General features: G+C 43.0%; 1 protein-coding gene across 1 annotated transcript in view; it reads right to left on the reverse strand.

The window, feature by feature from the left end:
* Window positions 1-26,087, reverse strand: part of LOC144507749 (5'-3' DNA helicase ZGRF1-like) — an 85,529-nt gene that overhangs the window by 14,860 nt on the left and 44,582 nt on the right. The window contains 5 exon segments of the mRNA XM_078235057.1: window positions 3,353-3,480; window positions 4,945-5,086; window positions 14,332-14,409; window positions 24,749-24,908; window positions 25,609-25,853. Of these exon segments, the coding sequence (XP_078091183.1) occupies window positions 3,353-3,480; window positions 4,945-5,086; window positions 14,332-14,409; window positions 24,749-24,908; window positions 25,609-25,853 (753 nt within the window).

Below are 26,087 nucleotides of genomic sequence, written 5' to 3' on the forward strand. Positions count from 1 at the left end.
GAGTCTGGAACTCACTGTGTGAAAAGGTGGAAGAGGGAGAAACTTTTAAAACATTAAAAAAAACGCTGATAGGCATCTGAAGTGCTGTAACCACAGACCAAGAGCTGAAAAGTAGGATTAGGCTGAGTGGTTCTTTTTCCGTTGGCACAAGAAACCGAATAGCCTCCTTCTGTGCTATAAATTTCTATAATTCAGTTGCTACTACAGGACAGTTTAATCACCAACTTGCCAACAAGATTGGAGAACATTCCCTCACCTGGTAAATAAACAGATCAGTATAATTTGTTGCTGAGAAGTGACTGCATTAGTTATAAGTCGTGTGCACTTGGGGCTAAAATGTTTTGTAATCATTGCTGGACAATCGGGATACATATTTGGGAACAATGCTGGATAACTCCAATAAACTTTCAGAATTGTCCAACCCCCTAATTTTTGTATCATGAAAATAGAGGAGAATTTTAATCTGCACTAAGGATTGTATATCACAAAGGTTCAAATGTTAATGACTGCTATCCGTACTCATCATGTCTGAAATCTCGTAACACTATCTTACAATTCACATTATTTTATAAACTTCTCAAGCTTCACTTAGGGAATTTTTGAGGTCATCAGAATCTCCCAATCATGCTGCTTCTTTGTAACACACTGAATGTTTTAAGACTTATATGTGCATTTATATTGCATGAATGGAATGGAAAATCAGTAATACGTTCTCCACCTGGAAAGAATCATTACCAATGTTATAGGTTTTCCATGGAATCTGGAAAATCAGCTTGTTCAATTTTCCCAGACCTAAACGTTTTCTCAGATGGAGGTAAAACATCCTTCTTGCTATGTTTATCGTTTCATTTGTGTTCCCTCCTCTCAGCCACTATTACTAGGGTCTCTCTGTTATCTCTCTCGGCTGGTCCCTGGTCTTCCTTTATGTGTACGCATCAACCCTGTGTTCACTTACCAACAGTGGTCATGCTCTGACAAGCAGCTTTTGACATGACTGACCATGAGGTTCTGCTCCAATGCCACTGCAGCAATGTCTAACTAGGTAGGAGTGCTCTTGCCTGGTTTCATTCCTATCTATTCAGTCACAGCCAGAGAATCATCTGCAATTATTTCTCTTCCCACTCTGACACCGTACCTCTGGTGTCCCCGCCAAGGACCTTGCAATGGTTCTCTCCCATTTCTCATCTAAATGCTGCCCCTTAGTAACAGCATCTGAAAATACAGCGTCCGTTTCCGCAAGTACTCAAACAATGCCTAGCTCTACGTCGCTTCCACCTCTCTTGACTCCTCCAATGTCTCTAAATTGTCAGACTGCTTGTCTAATAAGCAGTACAGGATGAACAGCAACTTCCTTCAATTAATAATTGGCAAACCAGATACCATTCTCTGTGGATCTTGCCATAAACTCTGCTCTCTTACCACTTCCACCATCGGTTGGATTTAATGGTCTTCCGCTGGTGGGTTTGAAGGCAAGTGACTATTAAATCCAGCAGGTGGCCTGCCCACCACTTATCTCCCTGCCTCTGCCCGCACTGTAATTGCACCAGTGGTGGGCATGGCTCCCTCACTCACGCACCACTTGAGGCCATTAAGTGGACAACTAATGCACACTAATGCCTCATCCCACTGGCGTTTGGGTTACACTGGCCTTGGGAGAGGTTTGTGTCAAGTAGCCAGGTCTCCCTGGTGTAGCCTCACTCCCCCCTCACCTCCCGCCAGGCTCGGCTCCCACAATGCCTCTCAAATTTTAAACCCCACCTCCCTTGCCAATTCCCAAATACTTACAAAGTTCCAATCCATTGCATCTCATCTCATCTCACGAGTGCAATACCAGCAATGGCCACAGCTCCTACTTGTGGAGCTTCTGGTCTCAGCAACTCTCTGAAGTGGGACTTCCTGTTACTGAGCGATGGAAATCCCACCTCTTGCTTATTGCAGGCCAGTCATTCTCCCCTTCACCCCCAACCCCCATCGGGGGGGAGAGCAAGGGCCAAAGCACCCCAAATAATTCAGCCCCATCGCTCTCTCACTGGCTACTAATCTTCGCAATCTTGGTGTTGCATTTGGCCCCGAGATGACCTTCCAACTCATCAACACCATCAGATAGGCTTGATTCATCATACCTGATGCTATTGACTCTTACATTTACTGCCCTACTGGTCAGTGTCCCGTGCTTTATGCTCCGTAAACTTAAGGTCATTCAGATTCTGCTGCTGATGCCCTAACACACACATAAAGTCCAGTTCACATACACTCCAGGGGAGTGTACACTGGCTCCCTCAATTTTAAAATTCTCAACCTTGCTCCTATAATGTGCCTTGGGACATTTTAGCACATTAAAAGGTGCAATATAAATGCAAATTGGTGTTGTTGTTTTACAGTGTTCAAGGTGCTGTATGTCTGCAAGCAGTTGTTGTAGTTTAAAGTTGAGAAACAGTTTGATTACTGTGAATTTCATAAGCCAGCATAATCTTGTCCTCAGAACACGCATGCATGTGCATACACATGCTGATTTCCTCCACCCCCCCCACTTTCCAACAGGGTTTATTGAATACCCTGAGTGATTTTCTCTTTTCTCTTCCCTAGCCCAATGACAACAAGTCCAGACCAACATGACAACAAGACCGAGCACAGACCAGGATAAGACAGGGCAGCACGTTGGCACAGTGGTTAGCACTGCTGCCTCACAGCTCCAGGGACCTGGGTTTGACTCCTGGCTTGGGTCACTGTCTGTGCGGAGTCTGCACATTCTCCCCGTGTCTGCTTGGGTTTCCTCCAAGTGCTCCGGTTTCATCCCAGTCCAAAGATGTGCAAGTTGGGTACATTGGCCAGGCTAAATTGCCCCTTAGTGTCCTGGGATGTGTAGGTTAGAGGGATTAGCGGGGTAAATATGTGGGGTTATGGGAATATGGCCTAGGTGGGATTGTTGTCGGTGCAGATTCGATGGGCCGAATGGCCTCTTTCTGCACCTCTTAAGTTGTACGTTTGTGGCACAGAAAATAACGCGCAATGGGATAATTTATCTGCCTTCATTTTGTGAAGGTTAATGAACCACACATCAACTAAATCCACTCTAGGTTCCCCCTCCAGGAAGTAAGGTGCTCAATTATTTTCAAATTATGTTTTTCTATCAAGTCCTCCATTTTGGATCCACAAAAATAGGAACATCTGCGAACTACTATATAACAAAACACGCATCTGAGGCAAGGGGTATTTCATCCTTTTGTTTTATGTGCTACCTCGCATTGGTCTCTGCGAATTAACACTTGGTTGTCAGACAGACAGCAGCACTTGGATTTGTGAAGAGTGAATTTATGCACAAAATAATGAGCTAGCTATAAATCAGTAATACCTTGCAATAGGAAGAAGAGAAACTGGTTCTGTAATTTGACTGCATTCATCCAGTAACACCAATGGGAAGCTCAGGTTGTTCATACACTGGAAAGGACAGGCAGCACAAGTGGCTCCTACCACTCGCACCTACACAAGACAGAAAGAGAAACAAACACAGGATTCTTTGTATGGATTTCTCTGCATGGGCCACTCAAATAAATTATACAGTCCTCTGCAATATCACCATTCCCTTGCAAACCAGGCAGCCAGGGGAATAGCACTAACCATTCCCCATTACTGCAGGCATCACAATGTAATAAATACATAAAGTGCTGGAAAAAACTCAGCAGGTCTGGCAGCATCTGCAGAGGCAGAAACAAAGTTAATGTTTCAAGTCCAATACAATTCTTTCTCGGAACCTGAGTTCGTCAACTGGTAACAGAGTTTGACACCATGTGCAATCTGGAGATAGTGGAGTCCAAGCTCTGTGCAAAGCTCTGTATCAAGTTGGTACTGGGCTGCTCCATGCTCCTTGACATTGATCACAATGGCAGGCTTCTCAATATACCAAGCAATTCATTGTCTGTGTTCATCAACCTTCTCCTACATGCTGCTCTATTGAAGACCTCATCTGAATCCTCTGCATCAGGACTAAAGAAACTAGCGAGGATTGTTGTTTCTGATCATTTTCCAATTGCCCATCCTGGAAAGTTTAAGTTTACTGTGAAAATCCCCTATTCGCCACAGTCCAGCACCTGTTCGGGTACACCGAGGGAGAATTTAGCATGGTCAATGCACCTAACTTGTGAATGTATGGAATGAAAATGAATATATGCGTGTGGATGTAGGGTTAGAGCAGGTTTGGACTCAGCTGTCAAATCTTCTATTGTAGAATACACAGGCCCATAACTTCCTGCCTTACAACCATCAAATTTTGGGGTTACCCCAAAGATGAGCTGGGGAATACCTCTCGGAGGTTCCCAGGTAAGCATTTGCACCACAACTGTCCAAGCGCTAACTTCCCTTGGATAATTGTACTGCCCTGGAACAAAGCGATTTAAATTACTAACCTCGGATAGCTATGCATGTGTTACGCTAATAGTTACTATGAAAAGATAGAAGAAATAAAACCACTTCTAACTTCAGCATAACTATTTTAAATACACAGATTAATCCCTGCACAGGACACTCCGCACACTCCTGACCACACAGGGAACTGCCCCCCACCAAGCACTCCCTCCCACAATAATCCCCATCCCTGTCCCCCGGCCCAACCTGATCCCCCGACCCAACGTGACCTGACCCCCATTCAATCTGACTCCTGCACTCCATCTGACCCAACCAGGCTGAGACATTATGAGATGTTATGTATATAATTTCCCCACTTCCACTGACAGTCTATTTCAAAGGATCTTTGCATGCAAATTTGGTATTTTGTGAAAATGTCGTAATGCAGTTAATCAGCAAGAATAATCCACAAAACCAGATTACAGAGCAAGCTTATTTTGAGTGCGAGGTCAGCAAACAAACTTTGTGCTTTACATTTACAGGCCTGTTCTGCCGGAAGGAGTTAATTTCAATCCATGTTATGTGCGGTAACATAACTCTCACCTCCTTGAGCACAGTTCTGTTCCTGCCTAATTTGTGTTGCTCAATACTCTTTCTCACATGCATCTTTTCCACAAGTGTCAGATCTTCTTTCAGGAGTGCCTGCAGCTCTCGCAGTTCTTCACTGTCACTACCTGCATGTAAACTAAAACATATATAAATAATTAACATCTCCGTACAACAAAACCCACAATAGCAAAAACTCCCCAATACTGACCTTAACTGAACAGAGATGAGTCAGTCCACACACACACCGGGCCTGATGTTACCATCAAGTTGCTCCCGTTTTTGGGCGCGAAACCTTGGAAAAGTCGGGCAAGAGGCGGGTAACGCAATCCGTGCCCACCTCCGTGCTGGTTCCACCTTTACCAAGGCCTGAAAATGGCCATTTGCATGCACTTAAATTGACTTAATGGGCTGCACGCCCAATCTTAGAAACCATTGAAACCCTACAGTGCAGAAGGAGGCCATTCGGCCCATCGAGTCTGCACCGACCACAATCCCACCCAGGCCCTACCCCACATATTTACCCGCTAATCCCTCTAACCTACGCATTTTAGGATTCTAAGGGGCAATTTTTAACCTGGCCAATCAACCTAACCCGCACATCTTTGGACTGTGGGAGGAAACCGGAGCACCCGGAGGAAACCCACGCAGACACGAGGAGAATGTGCAAACTCCACACAGACAGTGACCCGGGCCAGGAATCGAACCCAGGACCCTGGAGCTGTGAAGCAGCAGTGCTAACCACTGCGCTACCGTGCCGCCCTAAATCTTACTGGCACTTCCCCCTTTACCACCGCGTTCACCCATCCAGAATCGGCGTGAAACAGACATGCTCTACAAAAGTTCGGATTCGAGTGTTCCAGTTAGAGAGGAGGTAAGTGCCGAGCATCCAACGGCATTCTACTTCAGATCATTGAGGGGGGAATCAGTGAGGGGGAAGGGGGGGGTCCGCTGCCACTCTGCCTGAGCTCAATGAGGGGAAAGGGGGGGGTCCGCTGCCACTCTGCCTGAGATTGGGGGAGGTGAGACCTGCGATCGGTCCGGGAGGGGATGGGGGGATAAGGGGGTGGGGGGGATAAGGGGGTCAGCAATGTTGTGGGGGTGGGGCAATGTCTGTGGGGGTCAGGGGGAGGCATTATCCACCCCGGGAGCCATGTGGCAGGGGGCCTCATTCTACCATTTCTTTTCTGTACATGCGCAATTGGAGGCGCCGATCGGAGCTGCAGGATTTCTGGCACGAGAAGCCCCGTCCACAGGCTTCTGCAGCGCAATTCGGAATTGCTGATATTTTTTCAGGCAGAGTGCGTATGGAGGCGCCTCAGAACGGGTCGAAAAGTCGGATTTGAAACACTCCCAGTTTCAAGTCCGCCCAGCACTTAGAATCAAAATGGTAAAATAGGGCCCACCGGGAATGAAAATGGAAAGTGTATCTACTCGTAAAGCCCAATTGTAGCTGAATTGGCTGTAGCATGTTACTGACAAGAACATGTGAGCAATCCCTAACAATTCTCAATCATCAAAAATGCATGCTACAAAACAGAATGCAAACTAAATGATCATTTAAAGAAAAATCTTCTAAAGTCTACAGTATTCTGTGATTCTCGAAGGGTCAGTTACAAGCGTTACGACACAAGTTAAAAGTGAGGAGTGGGAGATTTAGGGGGATTTGAGGCAAAACGTTTTTACCCAGAGGGTGGTGACTGTCTGGAATGCGCTGCCTGGGAGGGTGGTGGAGGCGGGATGCCTCACATCCTTTAAAAAGGTCCTGGATGAGCACTTGGCACGCCATAACATTCAAGGTTGTGGGTCAAATGCTGGCAAGTGGGATTAGGTGGGCAGGTCAGGGCCTTTCATGCGTCGATGCAGACTCGATGGGCCGAAGGGCCTCTTCTGCATTGTGGTATTCTGTGATTCTGTAAATATTTGTCAAATCACTTGCTAAATTAGCAGAAATGTTTCAGACATTGCTGATGAAAGTTTTCCAGTACTCTTGAGCAGAAAAGAGACACTGCCCTGAGACTCGATTGTCTAGTGTAATCATGAGTGTTACATATTATAGAATCATACATGGGAACGGTTACAGCACAGAAGGAGGTCACTTGATCAGTCACGTCTATGCTAGAGCTCTCTGCGATAGTAATACAACTAGTTTTATTACCCCAGCTTTTCCCCACGGCCTGCAATTCTTTTCTCTGTCTAGATAATTATTCAATTATTTTTTGAAGGCTTGAATTGAATCTACCTCCATCACACTCTCAGGCAGTGCTTTCCAGATCCTAACCGTTCACTGCTTAAAAAGGTTTTCCTCATGTTGCCACTGTTTGTTTTGCCAACCCCCTGTAATTGATCTCTGCCACAAAGACAGGACCTGAGGTTGCGGGTTGGGTGGTGAGGGGAAAGAAAGAGTTTTTTTATTGACTCGCAGACGACCTGCAAAGACAGCATTATTGCTGCACTATGGCTTAATTGTTCTTGAGAAGGAGATGGTGAGCTCCCTCTTTGAACTGCTGCGGTTTGTGGGTATATTATTTCCACAATGCTGTTAAGGAGGCTATTCGAAGATTTTGACCTATAATAACCAAACAGTGATGTAGTTCCACGTCATGATGATGTGTAATTTGCAGGTGGTGGTGTTCTCATGTGCCTGCTGCCCGTCTGCCAGGTGGTAGGGTTTGTGGGTTTGGAAGGTGCTATAACAAAAGCCTTGGCAATAGCTGTAGTGCATCTTGTAGACGGCACACACTGCAGCTATGGTGTGCCAGACATGGAAGGAGTGATTGTTTAATGTGGTGGATGATCAAGCATGTTGTATTGTCCTGGAGAAAGTTCTTTGCTTTTGTTGGAGCTGCACTCATCCAGGCAAGTAGAGAGTATTCCTTCACACTCTTGACTTGTGCTTTATGCATGGTGAAATAACTGGGAAGTCAGGTGGTGAGCCATTCACTGCAGATTACTCAACTTCTGATCTGCCCTTGCAGCCACGTTATTTATTAGCCAGTCCAGTTAAATTTTGGTCAACAGTGACCATATGTCATAAGCCCTGTCCCCATGATGGTGATCGTCATTGGCTCTCCCTCGATTCAAGGATGATGTCTACACGGGATCATTGGTTTCCATCATGGGTTGTCAAGTGATTGAACAGGTTGATTCTCAACCAATAGTTCTTTGGGCGTATGGGCTAGGATGTCCCACAAGATTGTGGCATCCAGAGTGCAGGAATTGCTTCCTTTTCTTTCCTTCTCTGCAACCATTCTGCCTTATCATTAAGATGTTGTAAATCAAAGCATGATGCAGCTTGATGGACAAGTTGTCCATCATTTGAATGATTGGTAGCAAGCTCCATTCAGTCAATAATGTCAATGTTGTTGGGATTTAATGAGAGCTTCAGAGCTTGAAGCTTGAGAAAACAGGACCTGGCAGGGAGATGTTTTGTGGCCATCAGGACATGGTGCCCAGTTCACGGAATTTGATTTTGCAGCAGTTTTGCCTGAATGTTTGTGGTGTTGACTTCAAGAATTACATTAGTGTTTGTTCAATGGTCCTCCCATTCAATCTGGAGGATGCAGTGGAGACATTCCTGATGAAGTCTCTAGCACTCTTACATGTCATTGTTATACAGTTCAGGTCTACAGTACAGGAGTGTGGTGATGACAATTGCTCTGTTTCCTCGGCATTTTGTTGATTTGCAGAGGTCTTTGTTGTCAAACACTCACTGCCATCGTGTATAGAAGGCTAAAGCTGACACCATTGAGCTGGTGTTGGATCTCTTTGTCAGTCGTGGTCTTTTGAGAGAGGTGGTTGTCAAGGTATGGGCTCAACATATTCCAGAATGTCTCTTTCAACATATATGGGAGGTGGAATATTTGGCTGAGCAGGTGTGAGTTTTGTCCTGACAATATTCAAGGATAGACCGTGTTTCTTCCGTGCTGAATTGAAAAGTCAAGAGTAGCTTACAAATCTGGTGCAGAGTGGTGAACTGCCAGTCATGTATGTCTGTGGTGGTTTTGGTAGGGAGGAAACTGAGGCTGAAGCATTGACCATCAAGGCTGTATTTAATACAGACACCAAAAGACATTTGATCTTTGATGAAGTGAATATCCACTTTAGGCAAATTGCAAATAGTATAATCACAGCCTTGCTTGACCTGGGTCCAGATTTCGAAGGCAGCTATTTCAGATCTCCCGCTCAAGACAGTTGCAGTCATATTTTCATGATATTGGTGGATCACTTGGGCTTTCTATTCCACCACATGTCCTTAATCTTCCAGATTTGCCTTTGGGCTTCAGCCCTGAACTGTTGGAACGCTGCCTACTTGACTTCCGACCTTGGGCTGTTCTGACAGACAATGAACGCTGTTCGTTTCTGTTCTAGGTCATATATTGCAGCATCATTTTTGTCAAATCCAATGGTCTGGACACAGGAGTCCAGGACAGCTGATCTTATTTGATTCCATTGTTCTGGTTGGATATGTGACGATTTACCAGATTGGTTGTAAACTGCACTTAAATTTCTCCCTTCAGTTAGGTTGCTTTGATTTTCTTCCTCTTGGACTCTGAGCCTTGCTGTTCATCACCGATTGAACAACCCTATTCTCAGTTCAGTCAGCATCAGTCCCCTGCATGGATTGCGTGACATCACTTAGATCTTTGATGTGAACAATGGCACAATCCAGGAGGTGCCAAAGCTTTGACCTAGGATGCCTGCATTTGCTGTTGTTTTTGTCCTTCTGGTGGAAGAGGGTGTTTATTATAACGAGGCTATGCTGAGAACACTTTTGTCAGCAGGAGCACCACCAATTACACTGGCTTTTCCCATCCCATTTTCCCCAGTGGTTCCACTCCAGATATTGGAGTCATGGCAAACCCTGGCATAAAATCCCCCAGAGGGGTGATCTTTTCTTCTTTTGGGAAGGCAGTGAAAACTTCATCAAGGTCAGAATAGAACTTTTCCTGAAAACCTTCAGAATCAAGGGTTGGGTAATAAGTGCAAATGACAGCTGAGCTGGAGGGGAAGTGTCATTAATCTTTCATTTACACAACTGGGGTGTTCCAGTAGGGCATCCACGATCTTATTCTGGACAGCAAAACTTATTCCATGGACATGAGTGCCGCTGTCAGCCTTTCTAGTAGAGTTGCATTCCCCACTTGTTCCTTCAGCTGCCTCCTCCCCAAGAAGGTGGGTCGAATAAGTGCAGCAAAGTAAATTTGTAGTAGTGATAGCTCACGTGATACGATTGCAGGATGTTGATGATAGAGGATTTGGTGATGGTAGCGCAGTTAAATGCCATGGGGAGGTAGTTAGATTCTCTCTTGTGGAGATAGTTATTACTTGACATTTGTGCAATGTAAACATTACTTACCACTTACAAGCCAAAGCCTGAATCTTGCTGCATGTGGGCACGGACTGACACATTATGTGAGCAGTTGGGAACTGTACAATCCTCAGCAAACCTCCCAATTTCTAACCTTACAATGGAGGAATGGTCATTGATGAAACAGCTGAAGCCTTTTGTGCATCTGGCTTTTGACAAGGTCCCAGACAAGGAATTAGTGAGCAAAATTAAAACTCATGGTATTGGGGGTAATGTATTGATGTGGACAGAGAACTGGTTGGCAGTCAGGTAGCAGAGAGTGGGAATAAACAGGTCCTTTTCAGAGTGGCAGGCAGTGACTAGTGGGGTACTGCAGGGTTCAGTGCTGGAACCCCAGCTATTCACAATATACATTAACGATTTGGATGAAGGAATTGAATGCAATATCTCCAAATTTGCAGATGGCACTAAACTGGGTGGCAGTGTGCTGTGAGGAGGATGCTAAGAGGCTGAGGGTGACCCTGGACAAGCTGGCTGAGTGGACAAATACTTAGCAAATGCAATATAATGTGGATAAAGGTGAAGTTATCCACTTTGGTGGCGAAACAGGAAGGAAGATTATTATCTGAATGGTGGCAGTTTAGGGAACAGGGAAGTGCAACGTGACCTCAGTGTCATGGTGGAACAGTCGCTGAAGGTTAGCATGCAGGTAAACCAGGCAGTGAGAAAAGCTAATGGCATGCTGGCCTTCATAGCAAGAGAATTTGAGTATAGGTGTAAGAATGTCTTGCTGCAGTTATACATAGCCTTGGGCAGGCTGCACCTTGAGTATTGTGTGCAGTTTTGGTCTCTTAGTCTGAGGAAGGACATTCTTGCTTTTGAGGGAGTTCAGCAAAGATTCACCAGACTGATTCCTGAAATGACAGAACTGACATATGAAGAGAGACTGAATTGACTGGACTTGTATTCACTGGAATTTAGAAGAATGAGAGGGGATCTCATAAAAACAAATAAAATCCTGACGGGACTGGACAGGTTAGATGCAGGAAGAATGTTCCCGATGTTGGGGAAGTGCAGAACTAGGGGTCAGAGTCTAAAAATAAGGGGTAAGCCATTCAGGACTGAGATGAGGAAGAACTTCTTCACTTGGAGAGTTGTGAACCTGTGGGATTCTCGACCACAGAAAGCTGTTGGAGCCAGTTTGTTGGATATTTTCAAGAGGGAGCTGGACATGGCCTTTGTAGCTAAAGGGATCAAGGCGTATTGAGAGAAAGTGGGAGTGGGATACTGGAAGTGCATGATCAACCATGATCATATTGAATGGTGATGCAGGCTCGAAAGGCCGAGTGGCCTACTCCAGCATCTATTTTCTATGTTTCTATGATTAGATCCAGGGTATGATGCTAAGGAACTCCTGCAGGGATAACTTGAGGCTGAGATGATTGTCCTCCAACAAACGTATGCATTTTGCTTTGTGCTGGGTATGACTCCAACCAACGCAGAGTTTTCTCCTAATTCCCATTGATTGGAATTTTATCAGGGCTCCCTGATGCCACACTTGAACAAATACTGCCTGATGTCAAAGTCAGTCACTCTCACTTCACCTCTGGAATTCAGCACTTTCTTCCATGTTTGAATCGAAGCTATAATGAGATCTGGTGCTGAGTGGTCCTGGCAGAATCCAACTGAGCATCAGTGAGCAGTTTATTGATGAGTAAGTACCACTTCAGAGCACATTTGACAACACCACTTTGCTGATTGAAAGTAGGTGATGTGGTAATCCTTGGCCAGACTGAGTTTATCCTCTTTTTTAGTGTACCGAACATATTTGGACATTTTCCCCCTTTTTTCAGGGAGATGCCAGCATGTGACTGGACTTAAATGGCTTGGCTAGAAATGCAGCTAATTCAGGAACAGAAGTCTTCAGCACCATAGCGAAGATGTTGACAGGGCCTTAGTCTTTGCAGTATCCACCACACTCTGCCAGATTTGATATGTGAAGTGGATCAAATTGGCTGAAGCCTGGCTTCCATGATGGTGGGAATCTGGAGGAGGTGGAGATGGATTATCCATTCAGCCCTTCTGGCTGAAGATGCAAAAGATGTCTTGTCTTTGCATTCATGTACTGGACTCCCCCATCAATGAGATAAGGATATCTGTGGATCCTCCTCCACTCATTCATTGTTTAATTGCCCACTACCATTTACAACTGGATGTGACAGAACTACAGAGCTTTAACTTGATCTGTTAGTTGTATGATCACTTTGTTCTGTCTATGGCATACATTTAGTATGCATACAACTGTGTGTTGTAGCTTCAACAGGTTGGCATCTCGTTTTAATATATGTTGGGTGCTGCTCCAACACGTGCTTTTAATACTGCTCATTGAATCAGGTTGATCCCCTGGCTTTGATGGTAATGGTAGAGTGAGGAATACATCAGGTCATGAGGTTACAGAGTTTGATGGAATGCAATTCTGATGCTACTATGGCTTAAGATTGCTTCAGGGATGCCCAATTTTGAGCTGTCAGAAAAGAAAATGCTGGAAAATCTCAGCAGGTCTGGCAGTATCTGTAAGGAGAGAAAAGAGCTGACGTTTCGAGTCCAGACAAAGCGTCGGCTTTGACAAAGGATCGTCTGGACTCGAAACGTCAGCTCTTTTCTCTCCTTACAGATGCTGCCAGACCTGCTGAGATTTTCCAGCATTTTCTCTTTTGGTTTCAGATTCCAGCATCCGCAGTAATTTGCTTTTATTTTGAGCTGCCAGATCTGTCCTGAATCTATCCCAATTAATACCATGGGACTGACACAACCAGACAGTGTCCTCAGAGTGACATCACCTCTGGTGTGTGTGTCGTGCAAAGGTGATGGAGGAGTCTGAAATTTTGACTGAAAGATTTGATTCTTTGGGCTACAATGTATGTCACGGGACCCCGATTTTCATTTATTTTAGAAGTTCTCTCTGGAGTCAAGCAGAATTCCGATCCAGCACCTAAGACAATCACATTAAAATGGGGAATGGGCAAGCACCAAGAGAGAAATGAAACTGTTCCTTTTAAATTACTCTTTCACCTCTTTCCCACTGAACATGGAGAGTTGAAACTCCTCCTAATGTATCAAAATAATTCATCCTGTTTTCCAGAATCAATTCAATCTCATTCTCTAAGAAATCAATATAATTAGCTTGATTTTATGCCTGTCAAAACAACCCATTTCCACCACCCAATTTCCTAACTGGAAATGATGGAGGATGTCACAGGTACTGGTAAAACGGGTGAAGGGGAGAGGGGAAAGCGGAAGTAGAGTTTTCATAAACAGAGTAAGATTTAAATTGAGTATTTCAATTACCTGCTCAAATTCAAAATTATCTACAAGACTGAAAACCATAAGACCGGAAAATTCTTGGAGCTGCTCCCACTTCCCGGACATTACTTCATTGGGAGTACAGCCATAACATGTCAATAGAATTTGCACCACACCTCGGGTGAAGTATCGCTGGCAAAGTGGGTGCAACTTCCAAGGAATTTCCCGGCCAATATCAGATACGAAAGCTGGGAGTTATCCAACATGCTATGCGTTTATTGATTGATAATCACTTGGTAGTACAGAACTCAAGCATTGCTAAAATAAAGAGACAACAGAAGGCCATTCGGCCCATCGAGTCTGCACTGATAACAATCTCACCCAGGCCCCATCCCTGTAACCCCACTAATCCCTCTAATTTACGCATCCCGAGACACTATGGGGCAATTTAGCATGGCCAATCAACCTAACCCGCACATCTTTGGACTGTGGGAGGAAACCGGAGCACCCGGAGGAAACCCACGCAGACACGGGGAGAACGACGCAGATGAGGAGAACATACTGTCGAAGTTTTTCAATTTGCACTCATCAGGGCAGATACATTATTTATTGTAACGTTCATTCAGATTATTACCAGAAGTCAAATGTTACTGGTGGTTAGAATTGATATTAACTTGTGGTCCTGTAATCTATTCCAGATCCATAGCATAAGGATTCTACTGTAATACAGCTTCATTCAAGTCAAAAATAGGTATTGAAGTTGTGCTTGCCTGTATGGTAAAATAGGTTTGGCAATCTTCCGAATGCTTCCAACTCTGATAAATCGATCGAATCCGAGTTCCAGAAGCCTAATCAAAAGAAACAAACCACAACTTATTTTTTGACATAGAGCAAATATAGTTCATTAAATCAGCAATAAAGCTGGTTTTGTACATAGTTTCTGCAAACTCTTTTGAAGGGATTAGCACACTGTCATTGAACGGAATGGAAAACTCCATCCCTGCCAGTAATTTTTAATGACTATGCAAACAAACTGCACAAATATTAGGGACAAAAAACAAAATTGCACCTTTGTACGTACAAGTGTTTGGAATCGTGTATCTGTTTCCCACCTGCAAGTAGGTTTTCCTGTATTCTTGCACAGAAAAACATCAGCAGTAAAGAAGTCTCTTAACCACAAGTCACACTAAAGCAATTACCAAGTACAACATAAAGCTTTAAACTGCCAGTGGTAATGACAGTAACTGAAAAAAATGAGTCGATCCTGAGATCCTATGTTTAAGAATGTGAGAGCAAAGAATTGCTCAAAGAATCCATATACACTAAGAGCAGACACACTTCATCAGGAAAACGTGGGATTCTTCTGAATTCCCGCTGAAAAGGAGGTACCAATAATACAATGCTATGGAGCTAGTGACTAGAACAATCGAGACTTCCAGTTGCTTTTTTGGGAGACAACCAATTAAGCGTCCACCTCTGGGATTGGCGTCCGATTAGGGAGAGTGGGCGGATGACATTGCCATTCAGTCAGGGGAACAATTTCTGTTTAACGGGACCACGGTTTGCTTCAGAAAAACTCAGCAGAACTTGGATCTTTTTAGGTCACAGCAACCACATAAATAGTGAGGAGATCAGGGAAGGCAGATACAGCTAAAGGAAGCTGAGAGGCTACAATGAACCAACCTCTCCCAAGGACAGGAAAAAGAGCATATCCCCTCCAATCAAACAGGTATAGATGGAAGTGATTTGATTTGATTATTGTCATATGTACAGTGAAAAGTATTGTTTTTTGCGTGCTATACAGACAAAGCATACCGTTCATAGAGAAGGAAATGAGAGAATGCAGAATGTAATGTTACATAAGTGTCGGAAGAAGTCAACAGTGGATTGTGTTCTCTCCAACCTGGAGACCACACATCAGGTGGATCCAGGACCTCAGAAGGGGAAGACAGTGGGTCGCATATAACCTACAGGTGTCAAACCCATTCTCTGATTTGTCCAAAATTCTCATGCACAGCAAAGCCTCAGGTCCACACCTTCCAGCCCCATTCACTCTTTTCAGGCATCTCAATTCCCCTTCTGGTCAGCCAATACATTCACTTACCATTAGCCTATTGCCCACTTTGCACCCGTACCTCACAGTCACCCTGCACAAATGGTGTCCTCCCCTGCTCTGCTCACAAGCTCTTATGACCTTGCATTGCCTGTTTTCCCTTTTTGCAAGAGAAGACAGCATACACAACTTGACAAGAGGCAGAGATGAGGGCTGGGCAAGGCAGGGGAATTTTAGGCTTCCAATGACAGGCAGCTTGTTGGCCAAGCAGCACGGTGGCACAGTGGTTAGCACTGCTGCCTCACAGCGCCAGGGACCTGGGCTCGATTCCCAGCTTGGGTCAATGTCTGTACGGAGTCTGCATGTTCTCGCCATGTCTGCGTGGGTTTCCTCCGGGTACTCCAGTTTCCTCCCACAGTCCGAAAGACATGCTGGTTAGGTGCATTGGCCATTCTAAATTCTCCCTCAGTGTACCCAAACAAGCGCCAGAGTGTGGCGACTAGGGGATTTTCACAGTAACTTCATTGCAGTGTTAATGTAAACGTACTTGTGACACTAATAAATAAACTTTAAACTTAAACTTTAAGGGTAATACTTATCTACTTCATCCGCTGGGTGGGAAGTCTCCTTTCATGAAGATGCAGATCTCAGCAATGACCTGCCATCAGATCCTGAGCTTCATGGGCATAGATGCTCAAACATTTTAAGACAGCTGATCCTCTGTGTGTAGACCCTGCGTTGGGGTGTCACCTCCTTCTAGTTGGATCTCAGGGTCCAGCCCTCTAGCCTGTGGAGGGACATCTGGCTGAGGAAAAGGTAGTTGCTGAAGCTGTTGCTCCTACTGCTGCTGTCACAACTGGCAGTGCTTATCCACCTGCCCTTGATGCTCAGCAGAGCTGGAAGTTGTATAAGTTGCTACCATGTTAAGGTGAAGGTTGGGAGCAGGGAACTGTAGCTGAAGATGGATCAAGTACTAGACAGGTGAATTGCTTTCCAAGCAGTTGACAATTATTTGTCAAGCAGTGATAGCAATCTCTGAAAGATGCTGGGCTTTGAACAGCAGCCGTGCACCTGGCCATGGCTAAAGTTCTTCAGTGTGACTGATCGAAGGCTTCACAGCTCATCGGTTTCAATGAGGAAGTTCCACCTGCTCTGCATTTGTCTTCTCCAAACTGCTAGGTTGCAGAGACAGCATGGAATTCATGCATTGTTGGGATAGAGGGAATCCTTGAACAAATTTGTTCCTAATTACCTTGAGTTCTTTCAATCCCAGTTATGGGGATTTCCCACTGCACACTCCACCCTCTCTTGAAGAGGCCAGAATGGGATGGCGCAGGGAGAGCTGACAAAATCACATCAGGATCCCAACTCAATGACATTTCTTGCAAATTTCTTGGCCCACGTCACCAAACCCACTACATCAACTTAAGAATATTCCACACAAGGTTTCTGGACAAACAGCAGTGATGGGCCCCCAAGTGGTAAAAGGTTTCCAACTTTGTGTCTATAGGTGGATTTATTTAATCCATTGAACTCACAAAGCAGACCTGAAACTAAACGCAAATTATTGCCATTTTTTTCTAATCCATCAGATTTTGCCTCATCAGACCTAGTTTATAGGTAAACACAAGGGCCAGTTAGCTCAGTTGGCTGGACGGTTGGTTTGTGTTTCAAAGAAACACCAACAATGTGGGTTCAATTCCCGTCATAGGGTGGTGATTTGAAGGGGACAGCAGCCTATGATCATCTGGGACTATGGTTACTTTACAACTTATATACAAATACACATTCTGTTGGCTTTAGATGTGGAGACTGAATGAATTGTATTTCAGCCTAAAGGAACTAATTGTGAACTTTGTTGTAGTACAGGTGGTTGATGGTCAGAGTAACAGAATAATTAGATGGATGTTAGTCAAATGAGTTATTTAGCTCCTGAAATATCCTCAGATTAACAGGAAAGTTGCATGAAGCACATGGGCTCAATAAATAAGCTTTCTGTGATTAGACAGTGCATGCTTTGTACAAGGGTCTGTAAGTCAAAAGCTGTAACAAGGTACCTTTAAGATTTGATTAGCTGTAAAGACTCGCATTCCAATCATTATTCATTATTCTGTAAATTGAGTTTGTGTCTTTATATGCCCTGTTTGCTGTTTGAGCAGATCTCCCACTCACCTGATGAAGGAGCAGCGCTCCGAAAGCTAGTGGCGTTTGCTACCAAATAAACCTGTTGGACTTTAACCTGGTGTTGTTAGATTCCTTACTGTACTAAAAACACAGCAGGATTAAACAATTCCAGTTTCTGAGAAATCCTTAATGGTTTTTCTCTTCAATTAGTTCCACTCTTTCCAAAAGCTACTGGTGAACTATGATCAAATCTTTTGAGTTCTTTTCAAAGGTTTATTCAAATAAACATTTTCTTTCGGATATGACTGTAGGGGAGCTATTGATACTGTCACATAATTGGCATTCTGCAGTATACAAGGCTCAACAGTTCATTAACTTAAATAGAGAAAGAGTTTTTCTTTAATCTATTACTTGACATTACGCTTTTTGGATTGGATTATTTAATACATCTGCAATCCAAAAGGTTAAAACTAAGTAGTAGTTTATGTACAAAAGTTTTGTGACTGAGTTTCTTACACAACCAATAGATTGTGCTTTGCTCATTACAGAGCGGATGTGACCAGTGTCTGTGAAGCTAAGATAGTGTAGTGGGCAGCAGGGACCGCTGTGGTTGCTGCAGCATCATGAAAGAGCCCTTTGTGCAGTATATATGCCCTAGATTTGGAGTACCATAGTTGAAAATGAAGATACAAAGGAAATCATCAAATGTTTTCATGTTATGACTAAATTTTTTAGTGAGTGCACCCATTGTTTAAAGAAGTCTTACCATAAAATATTACAATTCACATTAACTGCTCCATCTGTATATTATTTCTTCGCCAACTTCTTTTCAAAATTATGTAAAATTGCCAATGTTCAGTACTGAGCACGAATTAGGTGCATGCAAATATGCAGATTGAAAATCAAGCTGGACAACATTAGTAACACATGTAGTAAAATAAACTGTTTAATATGTCATTAAACTTCCGAAGGAATTTCATGAAAAGCTTGCTTTTCACCAAAATTACACAACATGACTTTAACCAAATAGCCTCCAACTAAAATAGTGAGTGGATCAATGAAATCAAATTCTTTTATGTATTTTTCCAACAACAATGCGCATAACATATACTCTATGTACTAATTTCTTGCAGAATGAATCATAAAAAAAGGGTAGTTATAGAGACACCATTTCCATTGATGTGGGAGTAAAGAACAAGGGGATTAGGATTCAGCAGAAAAAGTGCTTATAATACAATTGCGAACCAAGCTGAATATAGAAGGTTCAGAGGAAAAGTAAAAAAGCAAACAAGAGAAGAAAAGAGAGAATATGAGAAGAGACTGGCAGCGAACATAAAAGGGAATCCAAAAGCTTTCTACACACATACAAATAGTAAAGAGTAGTAAGAGGAGTGGAGCCAATTCGGGACTAACAGGAGGATTAACACATAGAAGTAGAGGGTATGACTAAGGTACCAAATGAATACTTTGCATGCCTTTCCAATGTTGTCCAGGCCACGGTGAAAGAGGAGGTAGTTCAGACACATGGAGGATTTAAAATTGATAAAGAGGGGTTATTAGACTCGTTGTCTGCACTTAAAAGTTAATAAGGTAACAGGATCAAATGAGATACATCCAAAGATACTGAAGAAAGTGGGAGTGGAAAATTATGAAGCCAATCTTCCTTAGACTTGGGTTATGCTAGAGGGCTGGAGAATTAAAAATGTTACACCCTTGTTCAAAAAATGATGTAAAGGTAAGATCAGCAATGACAAACCAGTCAGATTAACCTGAGTGATGAGGGAGCTTTTGGAAACAATAATTTGGGACAAAATTAATAGTCACTTTGGCAAATGTGGCTGAATTAAGGAAAGCCAGCATGCATTTGTTAAGGGCAAATAATGTTTAACTAACTTGCTTGAGTTTTCGATGAGGTACAGAGAGGGTTAATGAGGATGCTGCTGTTATGTGAGGTACATGGACTTCTAAAAGGTAACTGATAAAGTTCCACACAACAGACTTGCGAGCAAAGTTGGAATAAAAGGGACTGTAGCGACATGGATATGAAATTGGCTGAGTGACAAGAAACAGAGCAGCGGTAAATAGCTGTCCTTTTGGACTGGAACAGGTCTTCCACTAGGAGGCTGCAGATGTCTGCCATCACCGGAGATGAAAATTGAAACATATTACATTAAAAAGAACATGATATATGGATAGAAAGACAGCCAGAGGACACAACATAAATCCTAGTGATAAATGGATATTCCAAGATTGGCAACTTGTGGGAAGTGTTGCGCCCTAAGGATCTATGCTGGAATCACTTCTGTTTTCCATTTAAATGAAGCTAAATGATTTGAACAGAAGGACAAAAGGAATTACATTAAATTTGAGATGAGGGACACACTGAGGAGGAATACAAGAAATTGCAGGAGAACATGGATAGGTTAGCAGAGTGGGCAAATATCATTCAAAGAAGAGTGAGAAGAAGCATGCCACAAACAAGACTCTTAAAAGAGCAGTGGGGCAAAGAAAGGTCGCAGTACAGATCTTTAAAGGTGTATAATTGGTAAAATATAACAAATATTCAACTTGCACAAACTATAATTATGGTATTATATGCAGCTGGAGAACCCATCCTAATAAAGATCTTGCAAAAGATAAGAGCAAGAATGCACTGAATAATACCAGCAATAAGAGATTAAAGTTATGAACAAAGCTCTGAAAAATCAGTTTTGTACAATCAGAACAAAGTGTAAGAGGAATCATATTGAACCTTTCAAAATTCTGAACGATTCCAAGAGGATAAATAGTGAAAGATTAATTTCAATGATTGTCAAATTGGAAGGCGGATAGCGAGGGAAAGTGGTAGAAGTACATGATCAGCTCTGATCTAATTGAATGCGGGGCAGGCTGGGTGGGCTGAATGGCCTACTCCTGTTCCTATGGCACAGGTTTAAGCCCATCAATAGAAGAACTAGAGAACATTAAAGGAAATGTGATCACACAGAGAATTATTGCAACGTGGAATCTTTTGCCATAAGAGCCTCAGTCAGAGACCATCATGTAATTTCAAAGAGAAATGGATAAATACTTCAAAAGGACAAATCAAAAGTGATTTAAGAAAACTTCAAGGAATGGAGAGAGAGAAAGCAGCCCCAAGTGAAGGGTTAGCATTGCCACAGGTACAATGCGTTAAAATGTCTCCTTCTGAGCTGTAAATTCTACTCTCTAATACTGCTGAGATTATGAAGACTAGGAGAATTCCTTTGGAGTGTTTACTTTTGAAAAGTTTTCAATGGTCTCTTTTTTTAACAATTCAAGTAACTTGTAAGGATTCATTAGGTTTTATAACCAAAGATATATCCATGCCACAATTAGGAAATTCATTTCTGTTAGAGCCTGGATTTGGAAACAGCCACATTCTGTGTCCAGTTTTAAGGAATCTATTGGACTTCAGGAGGGGAATTTTACATGGAAGCGGTGACTCCATTCCATAGCTTAAAAACTGGGGACAACCTCACCTCTGCTTGGTTGGATTGGCCCCAGCCACCTTTACGGCTGTTGTCCTGTTAATTGGTTGATGGACGTAGGGTGAGGCTTCCACCCCGCTCTGGAAGAAAGTGTTGCCTGGTAGGCACGCATTAGAAGCAATTCAGAGAAGGTTCATTCGACTGAAACCTGGAAAGTGGAGGTTGTCTTACAAGCAAAAGATTGGACAGGCTGAGTCTGCTTCCATTTGAATTTAAAAGATTGAGAGGTGATCTTATTGAAACACTAAGATCTTGAGGGGGCTTGACAGGGAGAATGCTGAAAGGATGCTTCCACTTGTGGGACAGACTAGAACTAGGGAACATAGCTTAAAAATAAGGGGTCTCCCATTTAATGATGTGGAGATGCCGGCATTGGACTGGGATAAACACAGTAAGAAGTCTAACAACACCAGGTTAAAGTCCAACAGGTTTATTTGGTAGCAAAAGCCACTAGCTTTCAGAACAGGCTGTTCCTTCGTCAGGTGGGTGGAAGTTGAGTTGTGATCAGGACTCCCACCCACCTGACGAAGGAACAGCCTGTTCCGAAAGCTAGTGGCTTTTGCTACCAAATAGACCTGTTGGACTTTAACCTGGTATTGTTAGACTTCTCCCATTTAAGACAGAGATGAGAATAATTTTTTTCTCTTAGAGGGTAATGAATCTCTTCCCCAGAGAGCGTTTGAGGCAAAGTCAAGGAATATTTTGAAAGCAGAGGTAGATAGATTCTTGACTAACAAGAGAACCAAAAGTTATCAGGGGTAGGTGGAATGTGGAGTTGACCCCACAATCAGATCAGCCATGATCTTACTGAATGCCAGAGTGGGCTTGAGGGGCCAAATGGCCAACTCCTGGTCCCTTCCTTGCTCAGAGCTAATTTTACGACCAACTTAGCTGAGATTCGCAAACTCTCACAGGCCAAAGTTTGAATTTGAAACCTTCGAAGTCTTTTAAGCTCAATGCTGTCCTTTTCAGGCAGTCCCTAACAAAGAGGAGTCATGGAGTCAGATATCAAGGAAAGTCCAGAGTTTCACCAGGACCAGGCTGTTGTGTGTTTGAGGAGGGGGGAGGGGGGTTTGCAAAATTGTCTGAACAGGGGGCATCTCCCCTCCTCCCCAGTGGCAGCAACAAAGAACCTGGCAGCTTCACTATATGGTCCATCAGTGACAGTGCAAGAAGGCACTTCAGTGCCATTAATTAGACATGTTAAGGGTTTCATTTGGCCCCCAGGTCAACAGGCCATCCAGCACCTCCCTCTGCTGAAATACCAGCAACAGCAGGAATACACTGCCACCATGCTGCCCAACTTATATCTTCCACCACCACCAGCCAGTCCCCTTCCAAGGGCGGTGGGGCATAATATTCTATTCAAGGAGCCAGAGTGAAGTGATTGCTGTAGTGCCAACACTGTGGTTGATGATGGAGTGTGGAATGTTTTGCAAACATTGGAGGACACACATTTTAATAACCTTACTAGGAACAATTTGGATAGTTTAGATGCCTTATATACAACTTAACTGGAATATCAATTCCCCAATAGGTTGTTGGATTTGAAGCCAAATCCAATACTACTCTTCCTAAAAGGTGTAATTTTCAATGAGCTTTAAAAACATACATCCAAGTCAAAGGTATTTTCTTTCTTTCTGCTGCTTCACCCCCAACCATGACTAATTTCCTGAAAACATCAACTCATGCGTGACGTGATTCCACATTAAGGACACCATCTGCAAGTAGCCTAGGTGTCCATTTTTCATAAGTAAGCCTGAATAGTAAACGCTATTCGAGAAAGGAGGGAGACAAAAAACATGGAATTACAGGCCCTGTTAGCCTGACATCAGTCTTTGGGAAAGTGTTAGAATCTATTATTAAGTCTCAAAAAATCATTACATGATCAAAGTCAACATGATTTTACAAGGGGAAATTGTGTTTGACACATTAATTGAGAGTTCTTTGTTAATATAACTACAAAGGTAGCTAAAGGGGAACCAGCAGATGGATTTCCAAAAGGCATTTAATAATGTGCCACACAAGAGGATAATAGACCAAATATGGCCTCATGCAGTTGGGAGTAATATAGTAACTTGGAAAGAGGATTGGTTAATGGGAGCAAGGAGTTGATATAAATGAGGCACTCTCAAGTTGGTAGATTAATACTACTGGGGTCCTGAGGTGCTGGGGTTTCAGCTATTTACAATTTATATTAATGACTTAGACAAAGAGACAGAGTAACATATCCAAATTTGCTGATCATACAAAACTAGATAGAAATGCAAATTGTGAGGAGGACACAGAAACCGCAAAGAAATATAGCAACAAGATGGCAGATGAACCATAATAATGGGAAGTGTGCGGGTTATTCGTTTTGGTTGTAAGAATAGAAAAGTAGAATAATATTTTTTAAAGACATAAAACCTGTAAACGTTCATGTTCAGAGAGACTTGGGTACGCTCATACAAGAAACTCAGGAAGTTAGTTTGCAGATACAGTAAGTAATTAGGAAGATAAATGGCAAGCCCTTTCTTTGAAATTCCATACCCCAAGACAGCAGTGGAGACTGGGGGAGGGGGTGCGGAGGAGAGAGGTGGGAGCGCGCACATACAGTGGAGTTAAGGCCACTGCCCAATCATGATCCCATTGAATGGTGGAGCAGGCTCAAGAGACTAAATGGTCTAACCCTGTTCTTATTTCTTATGTTTTCATGTTGGCTTTTATTGTAAGAGAAAGGAAGTCTTGTCAGAATTGTACAGGGCTTTGTTGAGACCATACCTGGAGTACTATATGCAGTTTTATTCTCCATATCTAAGGAAGGATATAGTCACCTTGGAGAGAGGTGCAGCAAAGGCTCACTAGATTGGTTTGTTGAATGAGGGGGTTACTCAACATGGAGTAAACTGAACAAAATATCTGAAGTTTAGAAAAATGAGAGGTGATCACATTGAAATGTACCAAATTCTGAAGGGACATGACAGGGTAAACATTGAGAGGTTGTTTCCCTTGGCTGGGACGTCAAGGTCATCTGATCCTACCACTGTCAATGGGATTATCCACTGAATCCATACTATGCTGCCAGGAAACCCACACCGGGGTTGCGCCGTCGGCCGGATGGGAAGATCCCGCCAGCATGAATGGCCAGAAAGTTCCAGCCAAGGTCTTTTGAGCTCAATGCTGCCCTTTGTGGTGGGAGGGCATTTGGAAAGGCACTTATTAAAAGTCAAATTAAATAACTGCAAAAACAGGTTTGTCATTGTAATAATTGCGAGGCTCTACAACTACTCGACAGGTGAAAGTAACAAAATTGTCTATTTGAACCAAACTTTATACATGGGAGGATGACGAAGACCCCTTACTTCTCAACTCCCCAAGGGTCAACTGCCAGAGCTTAACTGCTGCTCTCCAACCGCTGCTTTGCAAGTTTGGACTCGCATCCAAGAGCTCTTGGACTCGTGTTTAACCGCCGCGTAGTGCTCTGCTGAGCGACTACAATCACGCTGAAATATCACTCACCCAAGCAGTACTCTATCCACGGCGACATTAGTAGATGCAGAGATGAGAAGTTTCCAGGGAACCTGCCTGGGACCCTCAGCTGCTTGACTTTCTTCAAAAAGTTGAACGAGAAATAAAATCACGACAGCCAACAGATAGCTCTTCCCAGCTCCATAGACACCTGATAAGAAAAATTACAAAAATGCATTGTATTAACAAAGCATATTTAGTTAGTTTTTGAAAACAGAATTTTAGTCAAATCTTCCCTCTGGTACTGGAATCTTATTCACTCAGCCTTTCATTGATGGTGGAGTTTTGCTTAATTACTTTTTTTTGTTCACTCTTAATCTACTCTTACTATCCCTCTCTTTATTTCACTTTCTGTGCATGATTTGCTATTCTGTTGTGCTAAAATGCCTTTTTGCCACTTCCTGTTTCTGACTCTTGCACAGCTCATTAACAATTCTTCAATCTGATTGATTAAGGAGACACACAGTTGCTTGCAATCCCTGTTCAGTCCCATAGACTCTGAGGCCTAAAGCTGCAGCACTGTTTTAATCTCCCTCCAACACCAACTTGCAGTGCAGTCTCGTGGAAATTAAATGCACAATGACATGTCTAACAAACAGTTCATGGAACATAAAATTGAACAGAAATTACGATATGACCTTGGCAGCTACAGTGTACTCTGGCCCAGTGTAAATCTGTCCAAAAAATGATTCAAGAAGCATAAATGTCCTGAATGAGGTGGATAGCCTTTCTGTTTCATGTGGAGCATGTTGAAAAGATAAGTGGAATATAAAAGTTTTAAAATTATGATGAAGGAAGACAAAAAAAACACAAGAATGAAAAAATTCAAAGCAGCATGTATTTGTTTTTACCGTGTATGACTGTGACTGGCAGAATGAGTTCCTGGGGGGTCTCGCCTTTCGCCATCATTACTGCTACTTGTCTGAATGCAGCTACCTGGTCGGTATTCAAGTGAAACTTGGGTATCATTTCTGTCGCCAATGCAAACACCCTTTCTTTGCACAACAATCCACTCATTACTATTGGTATTTTTAATGCAGGAGAAACAAATCTTCCTCTTGCAGACCGGACGATCGCCTCTTCTTCAAAACAAGGCCTACAGATTGAAACAAACATTAGTTATTTTTGAGGGATGACGTGGCTTTTTTTTAAAAACAACAACGCAGAAGCACTGTCATATAAAACATAACAGGAAATCTAAAGCTTACCACTTTTTAATGCCACCATGAATGTTTTATAAAAACATGGAATACTGGCTAACTATTTATTTTCAAAATATTAAACCGTGAGATTGATTTTAATTCTTCTTCAACGGTCAATGAAAATAAAC

Source organism: Mustelus asterias, chromosome 1 (assembly GCF_964213995.1).
Source record: "Mustelus asterias chromosome 1, sMusAst1.hap1.1, whole genome shotgun sequence".
Classification (NCBI taxonomy): domain Eukaryota; kingdom Metazoa; phylum Chordata; class Chondrichthyes; order Carcharhiniformes; family Triakidae; genus Mustelus; species Mustelus asterias.